Here is a 23,955-nt window from a genome sequence, read left to right on the forward strand (position 1 = left end):
TGCTAACCGGCTGCAACAAGGTGACTTAACAGTCACCCTGCTGTGTATCAATTAAAACTAATTCACAATTATTCAGGCCAGATGATAATTTTTCTGATCTCAGTAAGGAGGTGACAGAGTTAGAGGGAGGAAGCAGTGACCATGTTTGGCAGCAACAGGGCAAGAGATGAATGGAAGTATATAAAACCCAATTGGGGGAGGAATGGGGGGGCCTTAAAAGTTGAGGACGCGTGCTGCATTTGGCAGTGGCAGTACCACAAGAACATTTTTTGATAAACCCTCTGTGAATTGCTAAAAGGAAGGGGTGCACAATGCAGCACGCACGTTGCACTGTGCAGAGAGCCGGGAGCAGGAGCGACCTCGAACCGACAGAAAAGTAAGGACTTTCAAAGCCACAGGAAAGCGAGGGATGAACGGCAGGGAACCACGTTGAAAACGAAACGTGACGGATCTGAAGGAACTGGGCTTGTGTGGAACCTCAGCCTCCTCCAGTGTCGGGCAAGACTAGTACAGCAGGGGCAACTTTATCAACCTGCTCTCCAGGCCGGAGCCTCACTGCTGGGAGCACGAATTGGGGAATTCGGGCAGGTGCTCTTCACAATTTCCCAGCCGGGGGTGGGGTGCACATGCCCCCCCCCCTCCCCTACCCCCATTCCCGAGCTACAGCTGGGTGAAGCCCTCTATCCAGAGCAGGGTTTTCATCAACGACCCGTTAAATGTAACGGCTTCTTGTTTCAATTTCCGCCACGTATTTTCGAACGGTTCCCGAGGCCTCGTTTTGGATATTAAGGGAATCGCGCACGGGATATGGGGACAGCGCAGTTGAGGTAGAAGATCAGCTGGGATCTCATTGAATGGCAGAGCAGGCTCGAGGGGCAAAATATTCTTCAGGTTCTCCCACAGCCTCAGGTTAAAGTGGAATTGGCAAAAAATGGCATTTGGGCACAACAGCAAAATGCAAGATCCAGGAACTAATTTAAATTGAGCAAGTTGGTCAAACGTACCTTTATTTCCTGATCACACATTATGTGCCCACAACTGCCCTCTCACTAACATATCTAAAGTAGTAACAGTCCGGGGCTAAGCAATTTGGTGCGGGAAAATAAAGTGTTTTGAAAAAGTCCTATGCATAAAGAAATAATGGACTAGAAAACTATTCTGCACTGAAGTGTCCCGAACGGTTTCAGGGACTGTCTACTCCTAATAATTCAGTTATTTCCCTTTTGATAAACCCCCCCCTCCCCCCCATTATCCAATAATGCGGATTAAGAGTAGACTGCGTAGTGCATGTCACATTGTTCAGCGGCCCCCTGCTTCTAGTAGATGCGATGAGACCCCCAAACGTTGACGCAGTCTTTGGCTATAACCCAACTTCTCCAAGGTCCAGGATTTGCGTGCCAGCTCACATAGGCACGTAATCAGCTTCTATCTTCCTCAATCGCTTGTTATCATCCACCTCAAGTGGGTGAAGGTGTTATTGTCCAGGTGTGAGCAAGATCCAGCGTTTGGGGCGACAGTTGAACGAGACGAGCGTGTGAGGAGAAAGGATTAAAAGAAGAAAACAAAAGCAGGACGTGAGCCTCTTCATGATCCATTCAAACCCTTTTCCTTCCCCATCTCTCAAGAAACCATTTGCAAACCATTCTAGAACTAGGGGTCACAGTTTCAGAATAAGGGGCCGCCCATTTCAAACGGAGATGAGGAGGAATTTCTTCTCTCGGAGGGTCGTGAATCTTTGGAATTCTCTACCCCAGAGAGCTGTGGAGGCTGGGTCATTGAATATATTTAAGGTGGAGATAGACAGATTTTTGAATGATAAGGGAGTCAAGGGTTATGGGGAGCGGGCAGGGAAGTGGAGTCGGGGCCAGGATCAGATCAGCCATGATCTCATTGAATGGCAAAGCAGGCTCGAGGGGCCAAATGGCCTACTCCTGCTCCTATTTCTTATGTTCTTATGTTCAAACAGTGGGGGAACAAGTCCGACTAGTTACAGTGTGTGGGAGGTTTTATTTACGTTGCAAATAGCAGAGAGCTTCAAAGCATTTTGAGGGTAACTTAAAGCTTTACAAAGCAAAGTGAAAGCCAGTGTTCTTGCTCTCCCAGTGTCCTCTGCAACGGTTCCATACAGGCTTGGCGTGATCTCCACTCAAAGGTCGGTGGCTTCACCTTTGCAGCCATGTTAAAGTTACGTATTGTAAATCAGTTGTTTAGACTCAGAGGGGAAGTGGATTGAGATTGACTCCTCCTCATTCTGCTCCCATATCCGATCAGGACCCGACTCCGGATTTATAGGAAAGCTCTTTTCAACAACGCCAGGTTTTTAATTAATATTTATCCTTGGGACACTGGCAAGGCTGGCACCAGTAATTTGCAGGATTGCATTTGCCATTTTAAAATGACAGCAAGATTCGGAGGGGGCTTGACAGGGTAGATGCAGAGAGGATGTTTCTCCTGGTGGGGGAATCTAGAACTAGGGCCATTATTTCAGAATAAGAGGTCGCCCGTTTAAAATGGAGATGAGGGGGAATTTCTTCTCTCAGAGGGTCGTGAATCTGTGGAATTACCGGCCCCAGAGAGCTGTGGAGGCTGGGTCATTGAATATATTTAAGGTGGAGATAGACAGATTTTTGAATGATAAGGGAGTCAAGGGTTATGGGGAGCGGGCAGGGAAGTGGAGTTGAGTCCATGATCGGATCAGCCATGATAGAAACATAGAAACATAGAAAATGGGTGCAGGAGTAGGCCATTCGGCCCTTCGAGCCTGCACCGCCATTCAATGAGTTCATGGCTGAACATGCAACTTCAGTACCCCATTCCTGCTTTCTCGCCATACCCCTTGATCCCCCCAGTAGCAAGGACTACATCTAACTCCTTTTTCAATATATTTAGTGAATTGGCCTCAACAACTTTCTGTGGTAGAGAATTCCACAGGTTCACCACTCTCTGGGTGAAGAAGTTTCTCCTAATCTCGGCTTACCCCTTATCCTTAGACTGTGACCCCTGGTTCTGGACTTCCCCAACATTGGGAACATTCTTCCTGCATCTAACCTGTTGATCTTATTGAATGGCGGAGCAGGCTCGTGGGGCCAAATGGCCAACTCCTGCTCCTGTTCCTTGTGTTCGTATGCTATGTTCTTGTGTTCAAATTCTTGGAATTTATGGCCATACAAGTGAGGCCGGCTGTGTAATACAACATAAATCTGAACGAGGAAAAGAATGAGATAAACCTCTGGATTATTCACCCATCGCAAGAATCAGTGCATTATATTTTGGATAAAGTAACTACTCACATCGTAGCCTCGAAGGACAGCGAGGTGGAAGGCTAGAAGCTGAAGCGGGATAACACTCAGGATTCCTTGCAGGCAATCCACTGTGTGAGGAACTTTGATTGCTCGGTAGGCATTCTTCACCGTCTCCTCATCGTCCTTCTCACAGATCAGGATGGGTCGCCCCTGTCGAACAGAAACCGCTGTGTAACTTAACCTGCTCTTTGCAAATGTCATCTGTTGCACCAGCTATATACAGGTTGAGCATCTGAAATCTGGAGTTGCGAAATCTGGAATATTCCAGAATCCAGACCGATCCGTGGCGGGGTTGTCCGGAAACCGGAAAATGTTCCGAAACCCGGACTCCCCCGGCCCTCGGTGGCCTGACCTCGCCCCAGCCCGACCTCGCCTCCCCCCCTCCTCCCTGACCCCACCTATCTCGGCCCAGGCAAAGACATTCCGAAATACGGATATACCCAGAATCCGGAACCGCCTCAGTCCTGAGGTTTCCGGACGTCACACCTGTACTCTTCCAAATTCAACATTGAGCTTCCATGTTACTGATACCATGCTCCTTAATTATACAAATCATGAAACCTTGCCCTATGAGGAGAGATTGAGTAGACAAGGCCTATATTCCTTGGAGTTTAGAAAAATGAGAATGATCGCATTGAAACTGTTTAAATTCTGACAGGGCTTGACAGGGTAGATGTAGGGAGGATGTTTCCCTTGGTTGGGGAGTCTAGAAATAGGGGTCACAGTCTCAGAATAAGGGGTCAGCCATTTAGGACTGAGATGAGGAGGAATTTCTTCACTCAGAGGGTTGTTAATCTTTGGAATTCTCTGCCCCACAGGGCTATGGAGGCTTAGTCGTTGAGCACGAGACAGAGATCGATAGATTCTTGGATACTAAGGGACTCAAGGGATATGGGGATAGTGCGGGAAGGTGGAGTTGAGTTAGAAGATCAGCCTTGATCTTATTCAATGGCGGAGCAGGCTCAAAGGGCCGAATGGCCAACTCCCGCTCCTATTTCTTATGTTTCCAAAGTTATGAATGGGAAACAATTGATGGGTTTTAGATATTTTGTTTGAGCACCAGGATGGATCAAGGAATTCAAATACTACCCTTTCATTTCTGGGTAAATCTAGCCTGGACTGATGAGATCAAAGGCCGAGAACCCTTGGTGAGATAAAAAATGAGTTGGAGCAGTCCCATCCCACTTCACATTGGCCAGAGATTCCACCAATCAGGAGTGACTGTTATTCAGCAGAAAGATGGCTGGTGTGAGAAATGGAATTGGTGCAGCACAGGGTGATCTTAGGTTGGAGTTACAACACATTGTTTGGATGATTACATGAAGCTGCACGTAACCCAGAGTCTTCCCAACTTGGGGAGTCCTTGTTGCAGATGCCATATCAAAGCTCAGTACCGCCCCGCCGATAAATGGTCTACACCTGCTTGTTAACTTGTCCGGTCTCTCCATAGATACTGCCTGACCTCCTGAGTATTTTCTGTTTGTTTCAATTCCCCGACACCCCCTCACCCCCCCCACCACACACACACACACACACACACACACACACACACACAAGTCCAATGCTAGAGCTTTTTCTAAGGGACAATCATAAAATGCTTCCTGCAATGTTCTGACTAAAACTCCTAGGAACAGCGGAGTTTGACTCCAATCCAATTACCAATATGTAGGATGAATTTTGACACTGCGAACTACCGTTAAAGGATGTAATACCCCAGCATGGTGATGGAGCAGCGTGCCGCTTCATACAATCATCTTAACATTGTGCCGGATCCCCAGCGCATCTCATTCACATCCATCTCCCAGCAGCTCTCCCACCTCACACCGGAAGGCATGAAAAGTCCATTATCCTTATTGGCTCATCATTTTGAACGGGGTACATGGAGTAGGGACCATCACGGATAGCGAGAGATAAACAAAATGAACAAGTTAGTCCGTGAGCAAGTCCCCCGATTTCTCCCATGACACAGGGAAAACCCAGACCGGAGGAAAATCTCGATTTGTGGAATTTACATGGAACAAAGGCCGCTCTTAGAGCTTTCTCCCCGCGTTGCGATGGTGGTGCTTCCTTTGCATAAACACAAAGTCACACAAACTCCTAATGCAAACATTGCAAATTCCTAGACAGCTATAGTCACTAAATCTGCAGCTCAATCTCAGAGCCTCCTTTCTTGAATTTGGCAGGCCGCACTCTCCAAATGCCAGAACAAACTCAAACAATTTCAAAAGTGCTGCCCGGAGACCAATGTTGCACAGATCACCAAGCCTTGAATGCCTACCCTTGCACAGCATTTCAGGGGCTCGGGTATTCGGTGGTCCCACTGTCAGTCCGACACAAGAAGCTCATTTAGGAAGGGGAAGCAAATATATTTTAAAATCTCACTCCTGCATGGACTGGTTGGGCCGAATGGCCCGTTCCTGTGCCGTATATCCGACTATAATGTATGCACCTGTCAGTATGCTCGCAGGTTTGTAGAGCTGTTGACTCCTCGTAGGACTGCTCCTGGACATGGCCAAGGGGGCCATCAGCCGGTCCAGGCAGCGGGCGGTTGAGGGGGTCGTTCAGCCCGACTGCCTGCCTCTCTTCCGTGGGTACATCCGAGCCAGGGTGTCCCTGGAGATGGAGCACGTGGTGTCCACCGGTACGCTCGCGGTCTTCCGTGAGAGGTGGGCGCCGGAGGGACTGGAGTGCATCATCACCCCGGCAAACAAATTTTAATTGGATCTGTTTAATGTCAAAAGTTTCATTTGTTTATTTGTCGGTTTTAGTGCCCCTTTAATAAGGGGGCATTTGATTTACAGGTTCAACTAAAATAGTTGTAGAGCTGTTGCATTGTGAGTGGCTTAGCCAGTCATGTGATGCTTACAAGACTCAATAAAACCCCAGCCAGTTGGGTTCGGGGGATCCACGATGAGGCAGCTGGTTGCGAGCCTCGTGGCTGAACATGTAATGTGTAGTGTGATTGTTAAACCTTTCTATATAAACTAACTAGTTCTTAATAGCGATGTGTTGCTATGAATTCCTAAGCAAAGAACCCAGGAAGCAAATACATCACAGCTATGATATTAATTACTAAGTTGCAAGTTTAAGATGACAGGTGTGAATCCATGATCCAAGGGAGGATCTTGGGAAATCACCGGACACCTCTGATTTTTAAAATCCACCCAGCGGAAAACATGGGTCTTGCACCCCCTGGGCGAAAAAGTGCAATTTAGGGCAGATTGGGCGGTGCCTAAAGAAAATGTGCGAAAAATAAAAAAATCTATAAAAATTTACCCCGAGGCTGCAGGTTGGGCCTAACACCAAATAAAGAATCAAAATAATTTTTCAAAAAATCTAACCAAAAAATCCAAAAAACATTTCCAAGAGCTTTTTAATGACTGGGGCTGGTGTGGGGCATGGACCCGTTGGGCCAAATGGCCTGTTTCTCTGCTGTTTGTAAATCACGGGCTGGGAGATCCGGATCATGGAATCGCGCCCCCACCCCCAACCCTCGCCTCCCACCCAAAGACTGCTGGGTAGTTACCTGACGAGCCACCACCTGCTGAAATGCGTTCTGACACTTAACAAAGGTGGGATCTCTCATAACCACCATGATGACTGGCATTCGGTGATCCACCAGCGCCAAGGGCCCGTGCTTCAACTCTCCCGCCAAGATTCCCTCCGAGTGCATGAAGGTAATTTCCTTAATTTTCTGCAATGAAGAATTCAAAAGAGGCAAACGTTCACTTCCACTGCGGGAGATGGTTCACAGCATCAGTGAGCAAACTGCGGCAAAATGTGGCCCAATTTAATAAATATGTTAGCATTAACAATTTGAAGCCAATATTGTGAGTTAGCAGTGGGCTCCATGATTACATCCAACCTTCTAATTAGAAAGAAGGGAAGGATGGCAAGGAAGGGAAAGGAGAAAGGGGAAAGGGGACAGGGGACAGGGGACAGGGGACAGGGAAGGGAAAGGAAGGAATATAGCGTCTTTCATGACCACCGGACACCCCAAAGCACTTTACAGTCAATAAAGTACTTTTTGAAGTGTAGTCACTATTGTAATGCAGGAAATGCAGCAGCCAATTTGCTCCCACAAACAGCAATGTGATAATGACAAGCTAATCTGTTTTTAGCACTGTTGATTGAGGGATAAATATTAGTTAGGACACCGGGGATAATTCCCCTGCTCTTCAAAATAGTGTCATGGGACCTTTTACGTCCACTTAGAGAGCAGACGGGGCCTCAGTTTAACGTCGCATCCAAAAAACGGCACCTCCGACAGTGCAGCACTCCCTCAGCACTGCACTGGAGTGTCAGCCTAGATGTATGTGCTCAAGTCCTTGGAGTGGGACTTGAACCCACAAACTTTCTGACACACAAGCAGCAGAGATTTTGATGTTATTGACAATGTTACCCGTTGAATAAATAATCAATGGAAAATAATTTTTTTTTTTTAAATGCACGGAAATATTTAAGGTGTTAACTGTAATGCAATTTCTTCTTGAACCGAATCGAGGGCCTTCGCTCTGTCCTGACTGAAGCTTGTGTGTTACTCACCAGCGCCCCCTCCAGGCAAGTGGCATAATGATAACCACGACCCATAATAAGCACAGACTTCTGCTGATACAGCTCACTCGCTAATCTCTGGATCTCCTCGTCCAAATTCAGAACTTCCTTTATTTGGTCTAGAAAAACAAAGGGAAAAAAGCAGAAATCAGCATTACTCTCAAGGAGCAGCTTATTTTTAGTGCCATATCTGATTTGCACGGACAGGGTATTCTGTAACATGAAGTACGGCAAAGCATTGATGCATGGCGAACAGCAATACCTTTGCTTTAATTAGCTTGCAATTTACCATGGAACAAAAGCTTTAAAACACAGAGCATTGCTATGAATACAGTGCTGCGAAACACATTACCACAACAACTTGCATTTATATAGCGCCTTCAACGTAGTAAAACATCCCAAGGCGCTTCACAGGAGCGTAATCAGACAAACCGTGACACAGAGCCAAGGAAGGAGATATTTTGAGGATGTTTCCAGTAGAGTGGACAAGGGAGAACCAGTTGATGTGGTGTATTTGGACTTTCACAAGGCTTTCGACAAGTTCCCACACAAGAGATTAATGTGCAAAGTTAAAGCACATGAGATTGGGGGTAGTGTGCTGACGTGGATTGAGAACTGGTTGGCAGACAGGAAGCAAAGAGTAGGAGTAAATGGGTACTTTTCAGAATGGCAGGCAGTGACTAGTGGGGTACCGCAAGGTTCTGTGCTGGGGCCCCAGCTGTTTACACTGTACATTAATGATTTAGACGAGGGGATTAAATGTAGTATCTCCAAATTTGTGGATGACACTAAGTTGGGTGGCAGTGTGAGCTGCGAGGAGAATGCTATGAGGCTGCAGAGTGACTTGGATAGGTTAGGTGAGTGGGCAAATGCATGGCAGATGAAGTATAATGTGGATAAATGTGAGGTTATCCACTTTGGTGGTAAAAACAGAGAGACAGACTATTATCTGAATGGTGACAGATTAGGAAAAGGGGAGGTGCAACGAGACCTGGGTGTCATGGTACATCAGTCATTGAAGGTTGGCATGCAGGTACAGCAGGCGGTTAAGAAAGCAAATGACATGTTGGCCTTCATAGCGAGGGGATTTGAGTACAGGGGCAGGGAGGTGTTACTACAGTTGTACAGGGCCTTGGTGAGGCCACACCTGGAGCACTGTGTACAGTTTTGGTCTCCTAACTTGAGGAAGGACATTCTTGATATTGAGGGAGTGCAGCGAAGGTTCACCAGACTGATTCCCGGGATGGCGGGACTGACATATCAAGAAAGACTGGATCAACTGGGCTTGTGTTCACTGGAGTTCAGAAGAATGAGAGGGGATCTCATAGAAAAGTTTAAAATGCTGACAGGTTTAGGCAGGTTAGATGCAGGAAGAATGTTCCCAATGTTGGGGAAGTCCAGAACCAGGGGTCACAGTCTAAGGATAAGGGGTGAGCCATTTAGGACCGAGATGAGGAGAAACTTCTTCACCCAGAGAGTGGTGAACCTGTGGAATTCGCTACCACAGAAAGTTGTTGAGGCTAATTCACTAAATATATTCAAAAAGGAGTTAGATGAGGTCCTTACTACTAGGGGGATCAAGGGGTATGGCGAGAAAGCAGGAATGGGGTACTGAAGTTGAATGTTCAGCCATGAACTCATTGAATGGCGGTGCAGGCTAGAAGGGCCGAATGGCCTACTCCTGCACCTATTTTCTATGTTTCTATGTTTCTATGAATGGCGGTGCAGGCTCGAAGGGCCGAATGGCCTACTCCTGCACCTATTTTCTATGTTTCTATTAGTACAGGCGACCAAAAGCTTGTCTTAAAGGAGAGGTATGAAGAAGTGAAGAGTATGGGGAGGGAATTCCACAGCTGAGGGCCAAGGCAGCTGAAGGCACGGCCACCAATAGTGAAGCGATGAAAATTGAGGATGTGCGAGGAGGTCAGAATTGGAGGAACGCAGAGATTTCAGAGGGCTGTAGGGCTGAAGGAGGTTACAGAGACAGGGAGGGGCGGGGCCATGGAGGGATTAGAACATGAGGATGAGAATATTAAAGGAGAGGCGTTGGTGGGCCACTAGAAAAATTATACTCAACTACACTCGTCAGAGAAAGGAACTGAATAATGGCAAAAATTTACAAGTATGCTCGACTAGTACTGAATTCTTAAAAGTAAATTCTTAAACCTATACAGTTTCCTACATTACAATGTGACCACACTTCAAAAGAATTTCATTGGCTGTAAAGCGCTTTGGGGCATATCAGAACAAAGATTTAGCTGGAAACTTCCAATCTGAGTAGACTTGTTTGACACAAAACAAAGGCAGAATTATACTTCTTTATAATGTTGCTACAAAACACAGACGCGTGGCGAATTAAATCCCTTCCGGAGAAATTAGAGCTGGATTAGATAGAGCTGAATGTCCTTGGTGGATCAGATTACCTGGCAGAGTCTGGAGACCCTGAATGATCTCTCTTCGCCTTTTCTGCATAGAAATTCGGTCTTCGGACATCATGAGAGCAAACATCATCAGAGCCACAAACTGGCTCGTGTAAACCTGCAGAGTAGTTTGTCAAAATAAAGTCGCTAAGTTTGACTTGAATCCCACACACGGTAGATCAAGAACTGAGTGACATAGACCAGTGTCAGAATTTATCAGGAATAACACATTTGAACAGGTCCCAATCTGGTACAATTCCCAGCAGGAAAACATATCACATTCATGACAGCTATAAAACTCCATCTGGTTAAGGCATTTATGACATAAAATGTTGAAAAGTCTCATTACTGCTTTTTCTTTTCTTGAATAAAGATTGTAATTAAAACCCAAGCTGAACATTGCCAGGAGAGGCAGACTGCAATTCCATTGTTGCTCAATTTCAAACTCTCCGCCACTATGATAAATAAAAAAGTTACAAGACTTGTGAAATTATTCTTTGCTGCCTATTCCTTGCTGCAGGGTTAATAAAGGCACGGCGACATTCAGCCGTGACTCAGTGGGCAGCACTATCGCCTCGCAGTCAGAAGGCTGTGATTTCAAGTCCCACTCCAGAGACTTGAGCACACAATCTAGGCTGACACTCCAGTGCAGTACTGAGGGAGTGCTGCACTGTCGGAGGTGCCGTCTTTCAGATGAGACGTTAAAGTGAGGCCCCGTCTGCTCTCTCAGGTGGACGTAAAAGATCCCATGGCACTATTTTGAAGAAAAACAGGGGCGTTATCCCCGGTGTCCTGGTCAATATTTACCCCTCAATCAACATAACAAAAAAACAGATTATCTGGTCATTGCTGTTTGTGGGAGCTTGCTGTGTGCAAATTGGCTGCTGTGTTTCCCACATTACAACAGTGACTACACTCCAAAACAACTCCATTGGCTGTAAAGTGCTTTGAGACGTCCGGTGGTCGTGAAAGGCGCTATATAAATGCAAGTCTTTCTTTTTCTGGTAGACCCAAAATATGGACAGAATAAGGTACTGGTTGAGGCGCAGTACAGGGGTATTGAGTTTATTTAACAAACCCCTAAATCACAACAAGAGTTGAGGAACTGTGGCATTTGAAAAATAAGCCGAGGAAACGTGCCGCTCATCAGAAATCCGCGGCAATCTGACTTACTGCAGAGTAAGGTCCCAGCCACCAAGTGCAGTCCCGCAAGCAACAAGATCTCAAACCGCACCTGGGCGGCAGTTGCCTTTAATTTAAAGCTGGAATAATCATCGTCCAGCATTTCAGCAATAAAGTGCCGGTATCCCCACATGTTTTATTTTACGACTTGAAACCCTGGGAACAGTGCATATTTTCCGAGAATATCATTGTGCGCCTGCTGCTGAAGGCTATGCTCATTGAGTAATGCCACGAGAGGCTAGCCACAGAGGTCAAAGTGAGTAGCTGGGTAGGAGTTACAGAATGAGGCTGTAACTGGTTTCCTTTATGAGCTTGTATATTCCATGTCCTTTGCCCCCCCCCCCGGTACACTAATTTACTGCGCACTATGCTTGGGAGAAGTAGACCATCAACCCGAGAAGTGGGATTAGGTGTTGCGAAGGCTGCTGTGGGTCATGACAAAGAGGCGCATAGCTGTAAACATGGTGCGATACTGGAGACGACTAGAAACAGACAGCTAACTCCAAACAGATGTGTTCCAAGCGAACAAATCCCTCACAGGAATAGAACAGCCAATCAGCCTGCACTTCACATGAATCACAGGAAGCCAAACCTTCCTGAACAGGGTCTTTACTGTGTAATCTGCTGCGGACTCATTAATCCTTTATAATGCTGAACTCAAATTGTCTCAAGTTATTTCTTTAGCAATGATCTCTCCATTTGTTCCTCGTTCACTGGTGAAGCTGGCCCTAGACTGAGAAAAACGGCCCAACAGTTTTCTTCATTTAAGTGAATTGTAAAAAAAAACACATTTACATTGGAACATGATGACAACGTGCATACTGTGACCGCATTAGCGATAATTCTCCTGATTTTGCAGAAACTAGATGATAGCCTTGTTCTCTTCCCGTCTGAGTCAGAAGGTTGTGGGTTCGAGCCTAGAGACCTGCGCACATAATCTAGACCGACAGTCCGGACTAGTACTGAGGGAATGCTGCAGTGTCAGAGGTGCTGTCGTTTGGATGAGACATTGAACAGTCTGCCTGTTCCATTGGACCGTGCCAACATTCCTCCCTCAACTGCCACAGATTGCCGGAATCTGGTGTGTCAATTTCGTTGTCGTGGTTACCAATATAACAAGAGACACCGCATTCGAAAAAGTTCATCGTTGGCTTTGAAGCAGTTTGGATGGCCTGAGGATTGAAAGGCACTACTGTACATAAATTAAAGTTGTTTCTTTTTGAGGGTTTAAAAAAATCTTTCGTCAGAGTCCAGAGCCCTGTGCAACGTTCTACGCTGTTTGCCCAATAAATTAGTTCCAGTTGTTATGTCCGGAGAGCCCACTGTCCCGCCAGTGCCCGGTTCCCATCTTCTGATGTTTATCTCACTGCGCGAGTCCGATGTAACGGACTCTCTCGACACTCGGCCAGTTCAGAATGCTTGCGCCCTGATATAAGTGCGCTGACTCAATGCACTCACTCAGTGCTAACTGGGAGGTCATAGTCCTGGCAGCAGGTCGGGAGACCAATAAAGAGGGAACACCATCACCTCCAAGTTCCCCTCCAAGTCACACACCATCCTGACTTTGTAAATGTATTGTTGTTCCTTTATCGTCGCTGGGACAAAATCCTGGAACTCCCTCCCTAACAGCACTATGGGAGCACCTTCACCACACGGACTGCAGCAGTTCAAGGCGGCGACTCACCACCACCTTCCCAAGGGCAATGAGAGATGGCCAATAAATGCTAGCCTTGCCAGCAATGCCCACATCCCGTGAACGAATAGAAAAGAGTGACTGTCTGATTCTAGAAGCATGAGAGTACAGTGTGGGCGCACAGTGTCACCAGAGTTTATATTGGCCAGTGTATCTGTCGCATCAGATCTGCACGTCAGGAGTCAATGGCATTGGAGTAACGTAAAAGCCCCAAAATACAATAGTTGCTGTGAAGCTTATTTACAAAATCAGAATCTTATAGCAGACGAGAAGGGTATTCGGCCCGCTGATCTGTACCAGCTTTCTGATACCCACATTCCCTTGCCTCTTTCACGTTATGTGAGATTACATTCCATATAATATTGTAATATCCATCCACATTAAATGGAATGCAATTGCGTACAATAGGGAAGGGGAATGGGGCTAAATGGAGAATCCTTACTGCCTCATGACTGTCCCAAACTGGCTCACAGGCCCTCGTGAAGCTTTTATCTCCACTTCGTCAATCCATGCTCATCAGCTGAATAAAACTAGAGTTGAAAACGAAGGCAAAAATATTGGTACACACGCAAGCACTGTGTAACCTCACTGGTATATGCACAAGCATTATGTGGTCATTATCTGAAGCTGATGTACAACTGACATCACCGACGGGTATAGTGTGTTTAGCACGTGTACTGAACGATACCAGAACCTTTCTGTTGTTGATCAGTCAGGCCCGGTAAATATACCCTCAAATGTTCATACATGTTACAAGGTCTCAACTAATCACCCTCTTCAGCATATCTGACATATTGACGTATTCTCTGCTACTGTTTGATCTCAGTCAGAAATTCCCTAAAGATACAAGGGACGGGAAAGGAGTGGGTGAAGCAGTATTAGAAACTGGAATCAGTCTGCAACAATGGGCACTGTCCTTCAATCAACATGTCTATTCTCAGTTTCCTGGAACACACTGAGGCCCATCTTCCCATTACTTTCTTATCTTCACTCACATCTCTTTCCAACAGGCCCTGTATCCTAAAAAATAAATTAGTTGAGTTCCTGGGCAGTGGTCAGTAGTCTGTGTTTGGAGGGTCACTACAGATGAAAATGGTGATGGAAAAAGGGAGTCTTGTTCTCCACTTAAAAAAAAATATATAAATATTTGTACATTCAAACTGTACTACGATTATGTCATGTATGTACATGCTGTTTGTAGCCACCAGATGGCGTCATTGTTGGGAGGCCACTGAGCAGCACGCACATGGTACTGCTCAGGTATAAAAGGCCAGCCATTTTGAGAGTCAGGCACTTTGGGCCTAAATAAAGCAGAGCCAAGGTTGTACCTTGCTTAGTTAAACAGTACTCAGTTTGAACCTTTATTGCATATATAACAGATTATAAAATGGGCATTAACGGTAGAGAGCATACAGTGTAGATTCGCCAGGATAATGCCAGGGATTGGAAAGTGTGGCATGAGGAGAAACTTGAGATACTGGAACGATCTCCATTGGATAAAAGAAAGCTAAGAGGAGATTTAACAACGATTTAAAAAGTTATAAAGAGTATTTCTGTTGCCTAGGCCCGAAGCTCTGGAACTCCCTGCCTAAACCCCTCCTCCTCTCTGCATCTCATTCCTCCTTCAAGATGCTCCTTAAAACATACCTCTTTGACCAAGCTTTTCATCACTTGTGCTAATTTCTACTTATGCGGCTCGGTGTCAAATTTTTTGTCTCATAATACTCCTGTGAAGCGCCTTGGGACATTTCACTACGTTAAAGGTGCTATATAAATACAAGTTGTTGTTGTAATAGTAAATAGGGAAAGATTATTTTCTCTGCTACTGAGCCCATCGCAAAGGGGTTATCCGTTTAAAATGATTACTAAGAGTATAAGGTCAGGCCAAACTTCTTCACAGGGGGTTATTGCAGCATGAAATGCTTTGACACACAGTGACTGAGGCAGAAACTGTTACATCTTTTAAGGATATTGGCTAAATATTTGAAGCCGAGGAAGATACGAGGCGATGGGGAGAGTGCGGGGGCAGCAGGAGTATATTTGGAAAGCTCCAGCAAAGAGCTGACACAGACACGATGGGTCAATTGGCCTCCCCCTCTGCTGCAAACTACCATAGTTTTATCTGAAGAACAACCTCTCCCACCAAGTCAGAACTGCACATATCAGAATGGAAGGTTGGCAATGGAAGGTGTTCTCAGCGTGTAACTGGGAGCAACACTGAGTTAGTACAAAGGATTCTCGCTTCTGGACTTGGGTTTCAACTAGCTTGAATTCTTGGGATTATGGGTCGCCTCTGTCCATTGGCTTCACCTCAAATTATCTTGGGACAGCCCGGCGGGAGTCAGAGGGAAGGGGAGGGACGCTGGGCCACCAGGGAGTGGTTCGGCCGGAGCAACGGCCGCCATTGTCGGGCTGACTCAGGGGTCGGCCGAGAATTAATACAAAATGGTGGCAGCGGCAGTGCGCCCTCCCCTTTAAGGGCGGCCGCATCGCCCAGCCACTGGCAGCTTCCCGCCGTGCGAAGCTGTCGGGGGGCACTGACTGGTGGCGGCCGAGCTCCTGCGGGGCAATTTCCCCCGCCAGGCGGAAACAGGGGGGGGGGGAAGACAGCGGGCGGTGAGGGGTCATCGCCGGGCGGTAAGGGGTCACCCCGAGGCGGAAACACGGGGGGAGGGGGGTGCGCGGCAGAAATCCATTCTCACTGCCCCCGGCTCGGGAACAATTGTGGATGGATTGTCCCTGCCGCCTGCCCCAGGCAGAAAGGTTTTCCCGCCCCATTCGAGGCGGTAACGGGCCTTAAAGGGGCAAGTTCCACCCTTTAGTGTTTCGACTTGTGGGAAAGAACAACACTAGAGGCCATCAATATAGGTGCAGCGTCCCAAATCCGGAACCCTCGGGACCGAGGCCGTTCCGGATTTTGCGTTTTTCCGGACTTTGGAACGTCTTTCTGACTTCACGAATCCAGAAACACCTGAGCCCAGGTTTGGGTATTTCCGGATTTTGGAAAGTCAGAAAGGCGGGGGGTGGGGTGGGGGGGCGAGTTGCTATCCGAAGAGCTGTTCGGGTCGTCGGCCCCGTCCAGGAGGCCGTTGGGCAGGCCCCGCCGCCGATGAGCTGTTCAGGCGGGCCCTGCAAAGGAGGTGTTCGGACCGGTGGGCCTTGTCACAGAGGTGGTGTGGGGGCGAGGCGGGGAGGGGGCCCTGAGGTAGGGGCAGCGGTGGCGGGGTAAGGTGAGGCCCGAGGCCAGGCAGCGGCGGGGCCCAGAGGTTGACAGGGTCCGGATTCCGGAACATTTTACGGATTCCGGACGATGCTGCCACCAATCGGTCCGGAGTCCAGAAGGTTCCGGGTTCCGGAACTCCGGATTTTGGACGCTCAACCTGTATAAGATAGTCATCAAAAATCAAATAGGGAATTCAGAAGAAACATCTTTACCCAAAGCGTGGTGGGAATGTGGAACTCGCTACCACAGGGAGTGGTTGATGCGAATAGTATCGATGCATTTAAGGGGAGGCTAACATATGAGGGAGAAGGGAATAGAGGGTTAAGCTAATAGAGGCAAGTATCTGAGGGAGAAGGGAATAGAGGGTTAAGCTGATAGAGTTAGATGAGGGAAGACGGGAGGAGGCTCGAGTGGAGCATAAACGCTGGCATGGACTGGTTGGGCCGAATGGCCTGTTTCTGGGCCGTATATTCAATGTAATCTCACTCAGACAGGGCACAGAAAGCTGAAAAAAGGGCTCTTGGAGGATATTGCTGTTACAGAGCAGAGGGAACTTTCCTCGTCCTCGAATCCCACCATAACTGATCTGCAAGGACTTGATGCTAACACTGTGTCACGGGAATGGGAAACTGTTACACCCTCTCAGCACAAACATCCCTCTCCTAGGTCAGCAGAAAAACTCACCTTTTTTAAAAAGTAAAACTGTGTACAAACATAGAAAGGTATATTACAATGCTCCAACAAGGAGGATTGATACAGTAAGTATTATGATTATCTTGCCCCTTTCAAGCCTAGCCCACACTTTCAGCAAATAGCAGAGTTCTGAAGGAGCTATTAGCATTTCCACCAGTATGAGAAACTGTAATTAAATACTGGGCAGTAACGGTGAATAGAGAATAGCAGACAGACTGAAAATCCAGGCATTTATTTCAAACCTGCTGTTGGAAATGAAACAGAATCCTTGGCTTTATAAATAGAGGCACAGAGTACAAAAGCAAGGATGCTATGGTAAACCTTTATAAATCACTGGTTGAGTCTCAGCAGGAGTATTGTGTCCAACTGGCAGCCCATCCACCACCTTCAACATTCACTCCCTCCACCACCGGCGCACCGTGGCTGCAGTGTGTACCGTCTACAAGATGCATTGCAGCAACTCGCCAAGGCTTCTTCGGCAGCACCTCCCAAACCCGCGACCTCTACCACCTAGAAGGACAAGGGCAGCAGGCGCATGGGAACACCAACACCTTTAAGTTCCCCTCCAAGTTACACACCATCCGGACTTAGAAATATATCGGCGTTCCTTCATCATCGCCGGGTCACAATCCAGGAACTCCCTAACAGCACTGTGGGAGCACCTTCACCACATGGACTGCAGCGGTTCAAGGCGGCGGCTCACCACCACCTTCTCAGGGGGCAATTAGGGATGGGCAATAAATGCCGGCCTTGCCAGCGATGCCCACGTCCCAAGAACGAATTTTTAAATAATTCTGGGCACTGCGCTTTAGGAAAGCTGCCAAGGCCTTGGAGTGGGCGTAGAGGAGATTTACTAGAATTGTACCAAGGAGGAGGGACTTTAGTCACATGAGAGACGAGAAAAACTGGGGTTGTTCTCCCGAGAGCAGAAAGGGAACACAGAGGTGTTCATAAATTTTCGATAGAGTAGATAGAGAGACACTGTTTTCACTGGCAAGAGGGTCGGTAACCAGAGGACACGGATTGAAGATCATTGGTAAGGGAGCCGGGGAGATAAGGAGGGTTATTTTTAACGCAGCGAGTTGTTAAGATCTGGAACGCGCTGCCTGAAAGGGCGGTGGAAGCAGATTCAATAGTAACTTTCAAAAGGGAATTGGACAAATAATTAAAAAAGAAAAATCTGCAGGGATACGAGGCAAGAGCAGGGGATGGGACGAATTGGATAGTTCAACCAAAGAGCCGGCAAGAGCACGATGGACCTTAAGATTATATTCCATGATCTGCACTAAATAACTGGACCCAAAGCAAGAACCCAATATTTCTTCACCGCCACCAGGTTCGGAGAGTCCCCAAATGACCGGTGATTCCGCCCGACGCCAGACAAGAATTTTTGCTTCTAAAACGTCACACGGCATTCGAGCAGCCCGTAGCCAGTCAGCGCCATACCTTGGTGCTCGCCACGCCGATTTCTGGTCCGGCATTGATGTGAACGCCGCAGTCAGTCTCTCGGGAGATTGAGCTGCCCACCGTGTTGGTGATGCCGACAGTCAGGGCTCGTCTCCCCTTGCAGTTCCTCAAGGCCATTAACGTGTCCGCAGTTTCACCTGGAGGATAATGAAGAGAAGGTCACCCAGCAAGGTCAAGATTACTGCTCTAGTATCCTATTCTGGTTTGCGTTCCAGTAAGTGACCTTGCAATACATTTAGCGCCAGTTCAGGACATAAAGCAGACAGCAAACTGACACAGAAATTCACATTTCTCTCCCCTGTAAACAGCAACAACTTGCATTTATATAGCGCCGTTATACGTAGTGAAACGTCCAAAAAAAAAACAAGATTTGACACCAAGCCACACAAGTAGATATTAGGACAGGTGAACAAAAGCTTGGTCGAAGAGGTCAGTTTTAAGGAGCATCTTAAAGGAGGAGAATGAGGTAGAGAGGCAGAGAGGTTTGGGAAGGGAATTACAGAGCTCAGGGCCTAGGCAGCTGACGACATGGCCGCCAATGGCTATCACCAATGCTCAATAGACCAGAATTGGAGGAGTGCAGAGATCTCGGAGGGTTTGGAGGCCAAGTACTGAACACTTGATTCAATACGGTTAACTCCTGATCATTTGAATTATGGTAATGTAAATAACAGAGCGTAGTGAGGACTAATGCCAAAATAAAATGGCAACATCAGTTAAACTGAATTAAGCAACTGTGCAGCAATGCCAGACCACGGGGCTAAAGATTTGCCAACCTTGCGACCGTATATTTTGAGATATTTCACCATTTTTCACAAAAAAACGGTGAAATTCAGAGACGTCTTGTGGCGGCAGTTTTCAAATACCACTGGGGAGCGGACTGCCGCCGTGCAAAACTCGAAATATCGCTTTTGCCAAAAAATTGGCTCAGCGCTCACCCGTACTTAGGACGTAAAAAAAGGGCAGGAAAAAAGCTGCGGTAAGTATGAAGACCTGCAAAAAAGGCAAGTTAAAGTTTTTATTTTTTTATTCATTTTTCAGCGATTCGATAGACAAGAGTCTTGTGAATGTTTTGTGATTTTTTTTATTTTTTTCAATTATTTTTTTTGCTGTTTTCCCCCTCCTCCCAAGGCCTCTCTCGCAGCGGTATCGGCCTCAGAGTAAAGTTGCAGAAAATTCGTGGTTTGCGCCACGAATCTTCGAGCAATGCTGATTTTTTACCGCTGCGCAAATTGAAGCCTGAATTTTAGGCCTCGTAGCGATAGCGGAGCGAAAAACAAATTTCTAGCCCCATATGTTGCTCAAATCTTCTTGAATCAGGATCTAATAGTAAACCAAGATACGGTATGCAAATAATGTAATATTCTGTGCAGGCAAATTGAAAGTCCTGACAAAAATGCAAATGAGATTTCCAATTTCTTCTCATTTATTTTTAAGGACACACACATTTATTTAGCCCCAAGGATCTTTAACATGGACCGATTTTTAAAACATAAATTATTGTGGTTTACAAACTTCAAGATGTAAACCCTTCGTATTCACAGAAAGAAGCTGACATTGGGGCTGAATCTGCGCCTCCTACGGGCGGGTACGAGATGCACACACGCCCATAGGGGCCCCGCAAGTTCCGCGTTTAGGCATGCACTGTGTATGCACCGAAACCCAGAACTTGTGATCCATCAAGAATTCTCTCGATCGATCACACGCAGCTGACACAAAAGGGCTTCCGCGAGCGGAGAGTTGGCCTCTTTGCCCAACTTCTGCCCAGAGAATGCCCGTGAAATTCTTACGCTGGTACCAGCATAAGAATTTTAAAAAATAGAAAACTAAAATGTTATCACTCATTTATATATTAAAAACCCTGCTCATTAAGGCAAGTTTATTTTTACCCCTGTTAAAACATATTTAAAGAAAAACTAAATTTTTGTATAAAATATTTAATTAAATTGCATTTTAAACTCATTTTAAACATGTCATATGATTTTAAAAATTTATTTAAAGTGTATTTTTGGGGGTCTTCCCATTCATACTTTTGGCAGCTTCGTAGAAATGGAACTCACCACAAAAGTGTGAATGGGGTTCCCCCTAGTTTAACTAGTTGGGCCGGCCCATGTGATCCCAGGGACGCTTGCGAAGCGCCAGCCCCCCCTGGGATACGTGGGTCTCGACGTAGGCCTTCGCGCAGAGGCCCAGGAGCGCGAAATTTCAAAACTCCCCGGACCAACCGGGTAAGTGCATCGGTTTTTTGCAGGTCAGAGGTTCCGACCGCAAAATGGAGGCCATTAAGTGCGGTAATCGATAAGTGTAGCATTGTAGGTCACTGAGGACACCAACCAGCCCCTTGCTTCGAACCATTATGATTCTCATGGTTGGGCTCAGATGTCACTGAGTTCTGGCCAGTAAAACTTAATACGCAGTATGTGTAGCTTTGTTATTATATAGAAGACAGATGTTGGGAGTCAGTTACAAAGTTTTAATACACTTAAGGGTTTTAAAGGACGTCACAATGTGAGAAAAAGCTGAAAGTTTCACAGTGCCTTCTGAACCTCAGCCGGGAGCGTATGTCCCATGATTTAAAAAGTGAGAAAGGTGATAAAGGAGAATCTGGCCCATCAACAACATGCATTTATATAGCGCCTTTAACATAGTAAAAGGCCCCAAGCCGCTTCATAAGAGCGTAATCAGACCAAATGTGACACCGAGCCACAGAAGCAGAGATTAGGTGACCAAACGCTTGGTCAAAGAGTAGGCTTTAAGGAGCATCTTAAAAGGAAGAAGAGAGATGTGATGGCACGGCTGGAATGGTGGAGCGACTGAAATCGGGGATGCTCGAGAAGCCAGAATTGGGGGAATGCAGAGCTCTCGGAGGCTGGAGGTTGTTACATAAATAGGGAGGGGTGAGGCCATGGAGGGATTTGAACACAAGGATGAGAATTTTAAATTGAGCTGTTGCTGGACTGGAAGCCAATGTAGATCAGCGAGCACATTTTTCTCCTCTTGTTTTTCCTGACTGTTCTCCCCCTATCTTTCGCTTGACTTGTGCTGGCTTAGAGTTCCCAATTACAGAGCATAGGAACAGGAGGAGGCCATTCAGCCCCTCCAGCCTGCTCCGCCATTCAATGAGATCATGGCTGATCTGCGACCTAACGCCATATACCTACCTTTGGCCCATATCCTTTAATACCTTTGGTTAACAAAAACCTATCAATCACAGATTTAAAATGAACAATTGATCTAGCATCAATTGCCGTCCGCGGATAAAAGTTCCAAACTTGTACCACCATTTGTGTGTAGAAATGTTTTCTAATTTCACTCCTGAAAGATCTGGCTCTAATGTTTAGACTGTGCTCCCCTAGTCCTAGACTCACCAACCAGCGGGAATAGTTTCTATCTACCCTATCAGTTCCCCATAACATCTTGAAAACTTCAAATAGATCACCCCTTAACCTTCTAAATTCTAGGGAAATTCAACCCTAATTTGTGTAATCTCAACTCCAGTAACTTAACCATCAGAGCACATAAGAGCATAGGAAGTAGGAGCAGGAGTTGGCCATTTGGCCCCTCGAGCCTGCTCCGCCATCAATAAGATCATGGCTGATCTGATCTTGGCCTCAACTCCACTTCCCTGCCCGCTCCCCATAACCCTTGACTCCCTGATCATTCAAAAATCTGTCTATCTCCACATTAAATATATTCAATGACCCAGCCTCCACAGCTCTCTGGGGTAGAGAATTCCAAAGATTCACGACTCTCTGAGAGAAGAAATTCCTCCTCATCTCCGTCTTAAATGGACGACCCCTTATTCTGAAACTATGCCCCCTAGTTCTAGATTCCCCCATGAGGGGAAACATCCTCTCTGCATCTACCCTGTCCAGCCCTCTTAGAATCTTATTCGTTTCAATAAGATCGCCTCTCATTCTTCTAAATTCCAATGAGTATAGGCCCAATCTGCTCAACCTTTCTTCATAAGACAACCCCTTCATCTCTGGAATCAACCTAGTGAACCTTCTCTGAACTGCCTCCAATGCAAGTATATCCCTCCTTTAATAAAGGAGACCAAAACTGTACGCAGTACTCCAGCACCAAGCCAAACCAGCAGCAGATCTTGATCTGGGGCTGTGCCTAGACACAACCCTGTACACCACAGCTGAAGCTTAACCGCAGAATTGGTCGACGGCAATGGATAGGTAACATGCAATTCACCTCAGTGGATTCTTTACAGAACTGCACGCCTACCAATGGTAGGTCAAAGTGCAACAAAAAAAATATACCAAGGAGGAAGAATGTGGAAATTGGATGCAATATTTAGAAATATTAACTATTTGCTCAGAAACAGGGCGAGGAGCTCCTTTAACAAACTATTACTCCTCATCTCCTTTTTGGTTCAAATAGTTCAGAATGAAACCAGAATTACTTCAAAACAAAAGTTGAATATGTGAGGCTTAAAATGACCACAAATTATGATGTTCATTCAGCAGACTGACTGTCAGTTAACCTTGTTAACGGTTGGGTTAAGTTACTGCAGCCCAAAGGCATGATAAAATAAGCTAGACTGTTGCCTTTATACTTTGGCAGTGACCTTTGATGTACAAGAATGCTCTCAGCGTTATAATAGCACAGCGGTTATCTCTCAAACATTTTGCATTCAAAGTAGTTGGTATTTGCATCCAAATCAGGGATTGGCAGCTTATGGAAAACAAATCTGCCCCACAACCCGTGAGCCCTGCAAATACAAGTTTGTAATACTGGTCGCAGATTGAGATTTATTTGTAAACCTGCAATGTTTTATCATTACACACATACACACGCACACACACATATATATACGCATACACACAGACATACGCATACACACCAATGTTTCGACTAATTTTTTTGGGGTGCGCCGTCCTGTAACGGGCTGCGCAGCCCATTCAAAATTTTGCATGTGCGCAAAATCTCCCATTCAAGAGCCAGTAAGCGGCATGCATGGGACCTCCAGACAGCTGAGCAACGTAGCAGGAACAATGATATACACACACACACACACAATGTATATACACACACAAGAGCACACACAGACACAGACACATATACACACAAACATACATATGCACACACAAACACATATACACACATACACAAACCCATATATACAAACATACACAAACACACACACACACACAAACATACAGAAACACACATATACACACACATAAACATACACACACATATATATGCACACAAACACATATACACACACATACACAAACCCATATATACAAACATACACAAACCCATATATACAAATATACACAAACCTATATATATACACACACACATACAGAAACACACATATGCACACACAAACATACACATACACACACACAGACGCAAACATACACACACATACAAACATACACACACACACACACAAACACA

The 23,955-nt window shown here is 46.2% G+C and overlaps 1 protein-coding gene across 5 annotated transcripts in view; it reads right to left on the bottom strand.

Moving 5' to 3' along the window:
- Positions 1–1,244: 1,244 nt before the first annotated feature.
- Positions 1,245–23,955, bottom strand: part of LOC139234902 (glutamine--fructose-6-phosphate aminotransferase [isomerizing] 1-like) — a 92,388-nt gene continuing 69,677 nt past the window's right edge. For 3 of the 5 annotated variants that reach the window (XM_070865764.1, XM_070865766.1, XM_070865763.1), the window contains 7 exons: positions 18,514–18,671; positions 10,280–10,394; positions 7,848–7,975; positions 6,829–6,996; positions 3,291–3,452; positions 3,049–3,200; positions 1,245–1,456 (listed from right to left, as the gene is read on the bottom strand). In XM_070865764.1, the coding sequence (XP_070721865.1) occupies positions 1,435–1,456; positions 3,049–3,200; positions 3,291–3,452; positions 6,829–6,996; positions 7,848–7,975; positions 10,280–10,394; positions 18,514–18,671 (905 nt within the window). In that variant the 3' untranslated portion in view covers positions 1,245–1,434. The remainder of the gene's footprint in view (positions 1,457–3,048; positions 3,201–3,290; positions 3,453–6,828; positions 6,997–7,847; positions 7,976–10,279; positions 10,395–18,513; positions 18,672–23,955) is intronic. The other 2 variants (XM_070865767.1, XM_070865765.1) reach the window with 1 other exon arrangement.

This window comes from Pristiophorus japonicus, chromosome 22, assembly GCF_044704955.1.
Source record: "Pristiophorus japonicus isolate sPriJap1 chromosome 22, sPriJap1.hap1, whole genome shotgun sequence".
Lineage (NCBI taxonomy): Eukaryota > Metazoa > Chordata > Chondrichthyes > Pristiophoridae > Pristiophorus > Pristiophorus japonicus.